Source organism: Urocitellus parryii, chromosome 10 (genome assembly GCF_045843805.1).
Source record: "Urocitellus parryii isolate mUroPar1 chromosome 10, mUroPar1.hap1, whole genome shotgun sequence".
NCBI lineage: Eukaryota > Metazoa > Chordata > Mammalia > Rodentia > Sciuridae > Urocitellus > Urocitellus parryii.
Genome location: NC_135540.1, coordinates 115,024,512 through 115,036,784, shown reverse-complemented (window position 1 = coordinate 115,036,784; position 12,273 = coordinate 115,024,512). Strand labels below are relative to the sequence as shown.

General features: G+C 37.4%; 1 protein-coding gene across 3 annotated transcripts in view; it reads right to left on the bottom strand.

The window, feature by feature from the left end:
- Rfc1 (replication factor C subunit 1) overlaps positions 1-12,273 on the bottom strand; it is a 108,910-nt gene that overhangs the window by 40,211 nt on the left and 56,426 nt on the right. For all 3 annotated transcript variants that reach the window (XR_003300626.2, XM_077803521.1, XM_026387384.2), the window contains 9 exons: positions 11,562-11,676; positions 9,956-10,053; positions 9,633-9,770; positions 9,420-9,515; positions 8,840-8,938; positions 7,060-7,214; positions 6,830-6,947; positions 4,534-4,679; positions 899-1,112 (listed from right to left, as the gene is read on the bottom strand). Coding sequence is in view for 2 of the 3 variants with exons in the window: in XM_077803521.1 (XP_077659647.1) it covers positions 899-1,112; positions 4,534-4,679; positions 6,830-6,947; positions 7,060-7,214; positions 8,840-8,938; positions 9,420-9,515; positions 9,633-9,770; positions 9,956-10,053; positions 11,562-11,676 (1,179 nt within the window). In the remaining variant the exon portion in view is untranslated. The remainder of the gene's footprint in view (positions 1-898; positions 1,113-4,533; positions 4,680-6,829; positions 6,948-7,059; positions 7,215-8,839; positions 8,939-9,419; positions 9,516-9,632; positions 9,771-9,955; positions 10,054-11,561; positions 11,677-12,273) is intronic.

Below are 12,273 nucleotides of genomic sequence, written 5' to 3'. Positions count from 1 at the left end.
CAGCATCAAATAAACAAAAGAGAGAACTAGATATTACATATTCATGTTATATCACTTGAGCTATTAAAAAAAAAAATGGGGGGAGCGGTGACACATGCCTGTAATCCCAGCAGCTGAGACGGGAGGATCGTGAGTTAAAACCAGCTTCAGCAACTCAGTGAGACCCTGTCTCTAAATATAATAGGAAAAAGAGCTAAGGATGTGGTTCAGTGGTTAAGTGCCCCTGGGTTCACTCCCCAGTACCAAAAAAAAGAAAAGGGGCTGTTTATACATAGTAGACTATCCAACCAGAATAAATACAGAATCCACAAATTAGGGAGACTAAGAAAAAGGAAAAATTATTCAATCCTCAACCAGGAAACCCACCTTCTTTTTATTTTGAGGTACTAAGGACTGAACCCAGGGATACTCTACTACTGAGCCACATCCCCGGTCCTTTTTATTTTGAGACAGGATACTGATAAATTGCATAGGGCCTCGCTAAGTTGCTGAGCCTGGCTTTGAACTTGCTTCTGCCTCAGCCTCTTGAGTCTCTGGGATTACTGGTATGCACCACTGCACCTGGCCACTCTTCTTTTTATGATCCGTTACTACAACCTCACTTTTACTTCTTCCCTCCACTCTTATTAGGAGTATGTTCATGTTTGCTCCTCAGATTTGACATTTTTTCCTGCTCAGGATGAAGATAAAAATACAAATTGCAAAGTTAAATCCAGAAGTTTTTTTCTAACTATTGTAAACAAATGCTATCTTTAGAAAGCATAGGCCATAAAAGAGAATAAATTTTAAGAGAATACACAGTAAGTTTTTAAAAAGCACTAAAAACATTACTGAAGTACTACTAGGACAAACTTGGTCATCACAAAGTGATGAAGAACCAGGAGGTTGTACAATTTACCTTGGGGTCCAGCTTGGAAAAGGGACTAGGTTTGCCACCCCAGCTGCTAATTTCCATGATATTCTCAAAGTCTTCTTTCATCAGATAATATGTGTCCATAAGTGCAACAACATCCTGTATTCCTTCCACCCCTTGTGAAGTCAAGGGTTGTACAAGTGCATCCCTTATATGTGACAGATAATCCATGTTCACAGTCCTTTTGCTAGAGTAAGTTCTAAAACCAAACAAAAGACACAATTGTGGTTGATGGCAAACTATCACCAATTCAAGTCATATTGTGCATATCAAAAGAGGCAATCAGGTGGAGCTTCATCCAAGTTTACTACTGTCTGGGGAAATGCCTACTATTTATTTAACAGCTGGCAGGAAAGGCCCAGGGCTCCACACCAGGGAAATGGACATACATCACTGTGCTCAAAGGCAGTTTTCTCCTCACTTGGAGCAGTGACTACAAACCAAACATAGGTTCTATTTCTATCCTACTTTTAAGATCCAGGCAACAACACTGTTTCTGTGTGCACATATTTATTATAGCCATAGAGATTACTCATTCAACTTCCAAAATACTAAAAGTATCAGTAAAAGGTGGTGAGACCTGAGATTCTATCTCACTCTAGTCAGAATGACAATTATTAAGACTACAACTAAAAATAAATGTTGGCAAGAATGTAGGAGGAAAAGGTACACTCATACATTGCTGGTGGGACTGCAAATTAGTCAACCACTTTGGAAAGCAGTCTGGAGATTCCTCAGAAAACTTGGAATGGAACCACCATTTGACCCAGTTATCCCATTCTTCAGTATATAACCAAAGGACAAAATATATTACACAAAGGACAAAATTAGCATACTACAGTGACACAGCCACATCAATGTTTATAGCAGCTCAATTCACAATAGCTAAGCTATGGAACCAACCCAGATGCCCTTCAACAGATGAATGGATAAAGAAAATGTGGTATATATACATGGTGGAATATTACTCAGCCATAAAAAAGAATGACATTATTATGACTTTTGCAAGTAAATGAATGATCTGGAGACTATCATGCTAAGTGAAACAAGCCAATCCCAAAAAACAAAGGCAGAGGGAGCTGGGGTTGTGGCTCAGTAGTAGAGCGCTTGCCTAGCACGTGTGAGGCATTGAGTTTGACCCCAGCACCACACATAAATAAATAAAGGTCCATCACCTACTAATAAAATAAAAATAAAACAAAATAAAAAACAAAGGCCAAATGTTCTCTGATATGCATGTGCTAACTTACAATAAGAAGGGGGAGGAAGAACGGAAGTTTAGTGGATTAGACAAAGGGGAATGAAAGGAAGGGAGAGGAGATGAGAATAGGAAAGACAATAGGGTGAATCATAAATAACTTTCCTATGTTTGTACATGGACATATATACTCCATGTATGTATATATCAAAATACATTTTACTGTTATGTGTATCTAAAAAGAACCAAAAAAAAAGGTGGCGAGACTTCCTCAGAGCCACTTTCCACAGGAGGGTGCCTAACACCTTCTGTTCTGATTATTACGTTTGAAATGATACATGAATGCCTCCCTTACACACTCTGAAATCTTCAGTTCTACAGTGGTATTTCTGAGATTTTCCCCAAACCTCAGAAAACTGAAGAGAATGTCCTGCAGAATCCAAAAGTTATCCACACTTGCCAGTGAAAGATAAGGAATCAATTCTGATTTGCTGAAAACTGGGATATCATCAGGAAATGACATTTTCTTTTTCTCTCAAATGCTGTCACTTTTTTTTTCAGTTGTAGATGGACACATTATTAATACCTTTATTTATTTATTTTTATGTGGTGCTGAGGTTCAAACCCAGTGCCTCACACGTGTGAGGCAAGCGCTCTATGACTGAGCTACAAACCCAGACCTGCTGCCATTACTTTAAAACAGAAAATACATTAACAAAACAGCATTTCAAATGTCACCATCTTAAATCTTTTCAACTTAGATGCCTCTGTATGCGTTCTTTAAACAAAAGCCATCTAACACCATTAGTATCAGAACCCACATGTTACTAGATGGGGCCCAGCTGGAGGAAGTAGGTCACTGGGGGCAAGCAGTTGAGAGGATGTTTTATCTCCCTGGTCTTTCTCTCACATGCTCTCTCCTTCCCGACAGCCATGAGGTGAACAGCTTCTGCCCTGGAGCCAGCCAACCATGTACTGAAATCTTTGAAATCATATGCCTAAATAAATCTTTCCCCTCTTAAGTTGATTTTCTCAGGTATTTGTTACAGTGATGAAAGAGCTGACTAGCGCAAAATAGAATTAGAAATGACTGTTTAAAAATTAGGGTCCTATTCCTGCCTTCACATAACTAATATCTGAACCCCAAGAGGTCGTAGAGGTCTTCCTTAGTCAGAAACCTAGAAACATGCCCTTGTGACTGTCTTATTGCTCAGGCAAATTTCAATTTCACCCATTTCCTGTAGATTTAGTCTTTTATAATTAAGGGCACTAGTGCCTGAAGAGAAGCACAGTGAGTCCCTAAGCCACAAAACCCAAGACCATGAAACATTTTCAAAATAACTCTCCTGAGCTGTTGAATTGTCATCTTCTAGTAGAATCAGAGAATGTTAAATCCAGAAAAGTATAGAGATGACATCTATGTACCTAAAATCAGGGATTCTTAACTTCAGGAATCTGTACTTCCCCTATGATTGTATTATTTGAGCATCTGTGCATTTTTCTGGGGAGAGGGTAGGGGGAATAAAGGTCAAAGCTTTCAGATTCTCAAAGGCACTTAGGACCTCCAAAAAGGTTAAGAATAAAAAAAAAAAAAAATCACACTTCCATTTTGAAAAGATGGAGAGAAACTGAGGCCTCTAAGGGTTCAGTGATTTGATCAGGATTAAAAGGTTAAGTGGGAAGGTCTTAACCTAACCATAAATGTCCTTGATGATAGTGTCCCATGTGTGATTCACTAGGAAACACTTATGAGCTGGATGAGTAAGCTCAATTCCTACCCCGACAAATGTTCATCTGAGAGGGGAAGGGAACAGCCACAAAACAACATGGAGGTCAAGGGCTCTAAATCCATATGGAGTAGGGCGGGAGCCTCAAGGAGGGACATCCCTAGGGCAGAGTGATGCAGGACCTTGAAACCCTGGTGATAAATAAATCCTGAAGTCTGCTTAACATCTGTTATATGCACATTTCTTTAGATTCTGAGTGGCCTCCTTCTGTTACATGCTAAACTGTGTTTTCTATCTCAAATGAGGTCCGTTCACTACTAAAATAGGCAAAAACTAGTTCATTTCTCTGAATAGTTCAATTTTTTCCAATTAATTATTCTGAAGCTGAGACACTATTCCTACTAGTAACAGGCATAGTCACAATATCAGCAATACCACCTCAGATGTATATAGTTTTCAAAATGTATTTTGAAGTTATGACACATCAAAATTGTCTTTATTGTCCAAAATGTCCTCCTAAGTGGTAAAGCAAATCTTGTATGAGCCCACAAAATATAAAGAACTTAACCATGATCATTTTAAATGTTAGTAATAAAATCAAAACTAAAGCTCAAATCTTTACACTCATGCTATCTTACTGGATAAAGGCTAATACCCTCACCATAAAATGTCAGAAATGGAGTAATTCTGCTTACCTGAGACTCATATGCAATGCTAGTTCCTGAACAATACGATCATGTTTGCCAGTAGATGAGTGCTTGCCCAGCCAGCTCGGAAAGGTGGGAAACTGGGTCATGTACCCCCTCATCAACTCTCCAGGAAGAACACTGGCATAAATGGCCTGGGGGGAAAAAAATCAATTGCAGTCCAGAATTGAATTCAGTGCAATGTCACTTCGGTAGCAGTTGTTGGCTTCCCAGAAGGCTGCTATGATTTAGATAGGATTCAGTGTGTCCACCAAGCCTTCATGACTTAATTTTTAAGTCCCCACTGTGAGGTTTTAAGAGGGTAGAAACTTAATGCAAGTATACTGCTTAGAGGTGAGGCCCTGGAAAGTGATCTGGACTAGAGTCATTAAGGTGAAGCCCCATGACTGAATGCTGGTGAGGGAAGAGAGATCACACGCACACACACACACACACACACACACACATGCATGTTCTCCATCTCTTGCCACATGATGCCCTGTGCCACCTTGGGACTCTACCAGTAAGAAGGCCTCACCAGATATTGGCCCCTAAACCTTTATAAATGTGAGCTAACTAGACCTCTCCTCTTTAAAACTTACACAGCCTGTAGTATTGCATTACTAGTAACTGAAAATGGACTAAAACACAATCTACAGAAAATGAAGCAGTGTACCTAATTACAGGGCTGCCAGGCCCTTTCCCTGTCTCTGATCTGTAGGTGAAGGAAACTTCTAGAGAAAACAATGAATTGCAATCAACACCTTTTTCCATAATATGTGACAGCTCAGAGAAAGCTTGAATCCTCAGCCAGATGACCTCAACATACCCGTTACCTTATGGATGCCAATGGCACAGCACAGAACTAGCTGAAGAGGAATGGGATTATCTTTACATAAGCAATTGACAGCACAGGCAGATTAATATATGGAAAGTCTAATAATTAGAAAATTGATTAGAGTGGCACTTGACAAAATTAAAAAGGGAACTTGACACACCTTTTAGGGTCAGGGTTTTGCTTTTTTAAAGGTTGGAATTATACTCCACATAAACTTTGTATCCTGCTTCATTCTAGTAATATTCTCATGTTTTTTCATATTAGATAATCTCTACAAATAATAAAGGGTATAAAATTTTTTATCAAAGGATTACCAAAAGTAATCCTCTTATTACTGGACATGTAGATTTTCTCAAAGTTTCTGCTATCAGAACTAAAGAGTTAGGGAATATTTTTATACATTAAGATTTCCCTGGGCTGGGGTTGTAGCTCAGTAGTACAACGCTCGCCTCACATGCAGGAGGCCCTGTGTTCGATCATAAAAATAAAATAAAGGTATTAAAAAAAAAAAGATTTCTCTGTATTTAAAATTATTTAAGAGAAATTCTCAAAGGTACAATTATTAAGGCGGGGTAGACACTTTTAAAACATAAAAGATTCTGTGTCTCCAGAATAAGTCTTTGTTTTCTATTTCCAAGCAACGTGTGGGTAGAATTAAAAGAAAATGGGCCTTCTGAAAGTCCCATGTTTATCACTCAGGCCACTAATGCTAAAAACAAAACTCAAATAGGAATTAACAACTCTCTTAAGTAAAAATGTCTGCCAAATTCTGCTTTCCCTTAAAGATATCAACTTATGAGCTGGGGTTGTGGCTCAGAGGGAGAGTGCTTGCCTAGCAGGCATAAGGCCCTGGGTTCCATCCTCAGCACTACATAAAAATAAAGCATATTGTATACACCGATAACTAAAAAATAAATATTTTTTTAAAAAGATATCAACTAAAATACAGTACCCAACATAAAGCTGCCTTGTTAGCAAAAAAGAAGGAAATTGGAATTCCTGCATCAGAGATGACTGCTGACCTGACCTGACTCATTCCTTTGAGGAGGAGCTACTTAGTGACCCTCTAGGAGGACCACAAATAACAAAAAATAAATAAATTCTTAAGGTAGAACAGGGCAAACAAATTTTTTTATTCACATCTTTGGTTATAACCAATATCTAGCCTTCCTCTATCCGAGTATACATTTAGATAAAAACATTTTTGAAACACTGAAAAATAAAGACAGATTAGTAAACAGATAATAGTGATTACGGTGTTTTCATGTATAACAGATCATAGTTTTTCCAGAAAAGCCATATTATTCACCTGGTATCTTAAATAATGTAGGAGCCCAAAACTATTTTGTTCTCTTTGGCTAAAGCAAAATCCTTATATGCATATTATTGTCTGAAATAAGTCAACCTCAAAAGTCTATATACTATGTAATTTCAAAGTCCACTCTTGAAGGAGAGCCCTACACCTACCTGTGTGGGCAGAAGACTCCAGTTTTGCTTACTCCGAATCTGACTGTCCACTAAGTCCCCATCACAAATGCTGTCTGCTGCTCGGCTCAAAAGCATCAAATGCTTTTTCATGTCACCCCTACAGGAAAAAACCAGTCTGGATTACACCACTATCTACACCCCAGGACACTCCCTCCCAAATCTGTGGCCTTCGCAGCTCTGTCCTACCCCTCAGAAGTCAGAAAGCTCACCCTGCAGCTACAGGCTTCACATGCACATAGTTCTCCTGGACAAAGAGGGGTGCTATTGAATAGTCATGAAAAAAGAGATCTGATTTGTCCATAAGTGACATATGAGCAGTCTCCTCTCCAACTGCAAACACTTTCCGGGCAACATCAAATGGGCCCTGAAAAGAAGAAAGGACACACCTGTTAGAATGTTCAAAATCTAAAACACTGAACACAACAAATGTTTGGCAATGATACAGAGCAACAATGATAAGGCACTCTCACTGGTTGCTGGTGGGATTGTCACAAACACTTTCAAAGATAGTCTGATTCTTACAAAACTAAACTAACTTTTACCATCAGCAGTCATACTCCTTGGTATCTACCCAAATGAACTAAAAACTTCATCTACACAGAAACCTGCACACAGATTTTTATAATTGTTTTATTCATAATTGCCAAAAATTAGAAGCAATCAAAATGTCCTTCAGCATCTGGATAAACAAACTATGGTACATCCAGATAATGGAATATTACTCAACAAGTAAAAAATAAAAAGAGCTATCAAGTCATTAAAAGACATAAAGGGAACCTTATGTGCATATTATTGTCTGAAATAAGTCAACCTCAAAAGTCTACATACTATGTAATTCCAACTATATTACATTCTGGAGAAGGCAACACTACAAAGACAGGAAAAAGTTTAGTGGTTGTCAGGGCTTAAGTGGGGAAAAGGGATGAAGAAACAGGACTTTTTTGGACAGAGAACCTACCCTACATGACACAACAATGGTGGACACATACCAAAAAACCATAGAATGTACAACAATTTTACAATTTACAAATGGACCACTCTGGAGGGAAGGCTGGCAGGAGGGAAGGCTGGCAGGAGGGAAGGCTGGCAGGAGGGGAGGCTAGCAGGGGGAAAGGCTGTGCCTACAGGGGAGGGAGTGGTACAGGTACAGGAGAAATCTGCACCTTCCACTCAATTTTGCAGTGAACCTAAAACTGTATCAAAAAATAAAATATATTAATTTCTTTTTAAATCCATTACTTAAATTGTGGAAAGAAAAAAAACATTACTTAATCAATGCTCTAACATAATAATAAATTCTGACTAGTTAAATGAAGCACAGAGGAAATTGATATAGACCTCTGGTTTCATAGAGATTAAATTAAACCATTTGAAACAAATTATTCCAAATAGTACAAAACCATTCAAAACATGAAAGCTACTAGGTGGGGCACACTGGTAATCCCATCAATATGGGAGCTTTAGGCAGGACAATCATAAGCTCAAGGCCAGCCTTAGCAACTTAGTAATAATCTGCCTAAAAATAAAAACTTAGTGAGAATCTGGCCAAATTAAAATTTATATTGTTATATTATATGCATGTACAAATATGTAACAACAAATCCCATCAATAAGTAGAACTATAATGCACCGATTAAAAAAAAGTGGGGAGAAAAAGGGACGGGGGATATAGCTCAGTGGTAGGGCACCCAAGTTCAATCCCTAGTACAAAAAAAAATTAAAGCCATACATAAGGGACTCTAGGAAAGCTATTTTGTAACTGTTGAAGCATGAGTATAAGTTAAAACTTATCCCTTACTTAAAATTTATCATAACATTAACGATCCTTGAGGAAAAAATAAATTTGAATTAGAACTACTTCCAGCCACAATGTCTTATTATAAATATCCATGGGTTGCACAGTAACTCAATACCACTTCTATTAAGCTAGTACCTATGAACAAAAAGTGCTGCGCTTGGGAAGAACTACGAAACGGATAGGCATTTTACCAGTTTGATATCCTTCTTGGCCCTATGAGAGTCGGCCTTGGCCTGATCGTAGGTTAGCGCCTTGCTTCGCGCACACCACATACTCAGATTGTGCAAAACCTGAAAGAATCACAAATTAGACAATGAAAGATGGGAAAAGACCTCTACTTCCCCTCCCAGCAGGACAGATGGATGAAACTACAGAATATCATGCTAAGTGAGATCAGCCAGTCCCAAACAACCAAAGGCCAAATGTTCTCTCTGATATGTGGATACTAGCCCACAATAAGGGAGGGTGGGGAGGGGAAGAATAGAAGTCCATTGAATTAGACAAAGGGGAAAGGAGGGAAGGGGGAGGATTAGGGAAGACAGCAGAATTAATTGGACATAACTTTCCTGTCCTTATTTATGAATACATGACCAGGGTAACTCCAAATCATGTATGACCCCAAGAATGGGATCCTAATAAGTTATACTCCATGCATGTACAATATGTCAAAATACTCTACTCTCATGTACATCAAAAAGAGAACAAATTAAAAAAAAATGAAGGCATTAATGAAAAAGAATCAACAACTGCCATAAGATATATTTAATTTACCTGTCTGATATCTTGATTGGCTCCTAAAATTATTTCATTCATAGCAGGAGGGGGAATCTTTAAACCCTCTTTAAATGCAATGGACATCATAGCACCCTGGAATTCAAAAGGAGGGAAGGATCTTTAATAATTTTTTTAGAACTCATAATCTAGCTTAAATAAACAAGACAGTGTGGTTAAAAAAAAAAAAAAAAAAAAAAAGAACCTTAATACCTTTATCTGTTCAACCCGAGGTCTTTGAAAACGAAGATCAAAACAATAATGAACCAAAGAGCGAATCTTGGGATGATTTCTATCATTACACATACAAATAATGGGTATTTTAGTATGTTTTATCAGGCCAATTAATTCCTAAAAGACAAATATGCAAGACAAAAATAATTATTTAAACAACAAAAATATCACACAATATATTTTAGGTTTTTAAAACCTCCCTAACGATATGCTTTAATAATTATAAATATCAATGCATAATAAATATTTTCTAAAAATCTAAAAATCAGCAGTAAAACTGAAAAAGTACATGCTTCCAGTACCTGCACTCCGCCCCGGTCTTCACTGCCTGCCATGCCGTCTACTTCATCCATGATGAGCGCGTGTTTCATGCTTACGGAAGGGGCTGCTCCACCTGAGCCTGGATGAGATGCAACAGAATGGGACAAAAACGAAAAACAAAGTTCAAAAACTGCTACTTTACAAATAATTATATAACGCATCTCAAAAGCTTTAAGAGTAAGCAGTAAAAGGAAATTCTTTCACCCCTTCTGTTGGGTTTCCCTTCCCGGAGGCAAACAATAGTCTCTTGAATTCCCACCCACTGCCCTTTTTAGGGTCTTTTAAATTTTATTTATTTATTTATTTATTTATTCATTCATTCATTCATTCTAATTAGGTATATATGACAACAGAATGCATTTTGATTCATTGTACACAACTGTAGCACAACTTTTTCTTGAATACCCTTTAAGAGAAATTCTATACATGTTATATTAATATACATTTAATATATTTTTGGTGATGCTTTCCCTTGTCTATAGATATAGAACAATTCCTTTGTTGACTCTGGGGATTAACCCAGGGAAGCTTTACCACTGAACTACATCCCCAACCCTTTTTATTTTGAGATAGCTGCTTAGGGTTTCACTAAACTGCTATGGCTAGCTTCAAACCTGTGATCCTCCTGCCTTAGCCTCTCAAGTAGCTGGGAATACAGGTGTGTGTCACCGCACGCAACAAGAACACTTCATTTTTCTCAAGACTATTTAATATTCCATTTTAACAAAGGCATCATAATTTACTTACTCACTATCTACCAATGAAATATTAACATACTCCCAAGCTTTTACTATAAGTTACACTTAATATCCTCATGTGTGTGCACACACGTCATTTAACAGTCCCTAAACCAGTATAGTAATAACTGAATACCAGGAACTAAAATTTCTGGTTAGAGGTGTGTATAATTAAACTCTGAGAAACACAGCCAGGCAACTCTCCCACCAGCCATAAGTGACATTTCCTGAGCAACTTCATTAAAGAAAGATTTTCTGCCACTGAAAACACCAAGAATGCAGGTGAGCAGCAGTACACCTCCGGCTCTCAACAGTCAGTTGAGTCCTTAATTTGGCATTTTAATTCTCCCCGTGAACTCTGGCTGTTCAGGACCACCAGCCACAGCCTAAAACACAGTGAACACTTACTTCCACACTGTGTTTTTTCTTCTTTTCTACTATTTTTGCCTGAGATGACATTTTCTACCTCCAAATAGATCTCTCTTTCTTCAAGGCCTTTCTAATAAATACCATCCTTTCCCAGCTTGCTAGCTTAGCCAGAACCCCAAACACAATCATTCCTCATCTGCAGGCCTTATTACCTCATTCATCACATGGAATTATATTTATTTTCCTGTGAATCTTCTAAAATCATATGAAAATGCAAAAATTTTACCATAGTCTCAGAAACCTCAAAGCCTAAAGCAGGGTAACCATTATGCTATAAGGGTTATGCCAGAGGACTTTCTTTCTTGATAGCCCCAAGATTCAGCAGGGTGCCTGCTACACAGCAGTACTCAATACTGGTTACAAAACAGTAAAATCAACTTATTTTTCTTATAGAACAATAACAGTTCAAAAAGCCACATACTTGAATAAAAGCCTTTGATGCTGGTGTTATTCAGTGATTCAGCAACAAGTGCCTTCAAACTGTTCTTACTCCGAGTGTCACTTGCATTTAGTTCCACGTAGCTATATCCCAATTCCTAATCCAAATATCAGACATCATTACTATCACAATGCAAATTAATTTATTTCCCACAAACAAAAGGGAAAAGTTCATTAAGAAAAGAATGCAAAAATCACATAAGGAACCATGGGTAAAAATACAAAGTATAATCACAAAAGACAATGATTTTAACTGTCTCAAAATATTAGTCATTTTTTAAAATATCACATATAGACAGCACACCTATATATATAAACACATGAAAGTTCAATCTTAAGGCCTCAGCTACTAAATCACTAATCTGGAAGAATATATTTAAACAAACAATTTTATAAAGTTTGCTTCTTAGAGCCCTAAAATTTTAAATATAAAAATCCCAAGAATTCAATAGCAGATAAAGAATTAATCTATTATAAAATACCAAAAAAATTCTTGCCTAGGATAAATTATAAAATTAGAAATTAAGTCATTCTTTGCCAAACTGTCCCAAAATACAATTTTCCTCTTTAATCAGGAAAATTCAAGTTATTCTGATATTTTCCAAAACTGATTAGCTTTAAAAATGCCTTATTCTTCATTATAAACAAAAAAGGAATGATACCAAGGGAGAAAAAAATAGTGCTCATAAATGTAG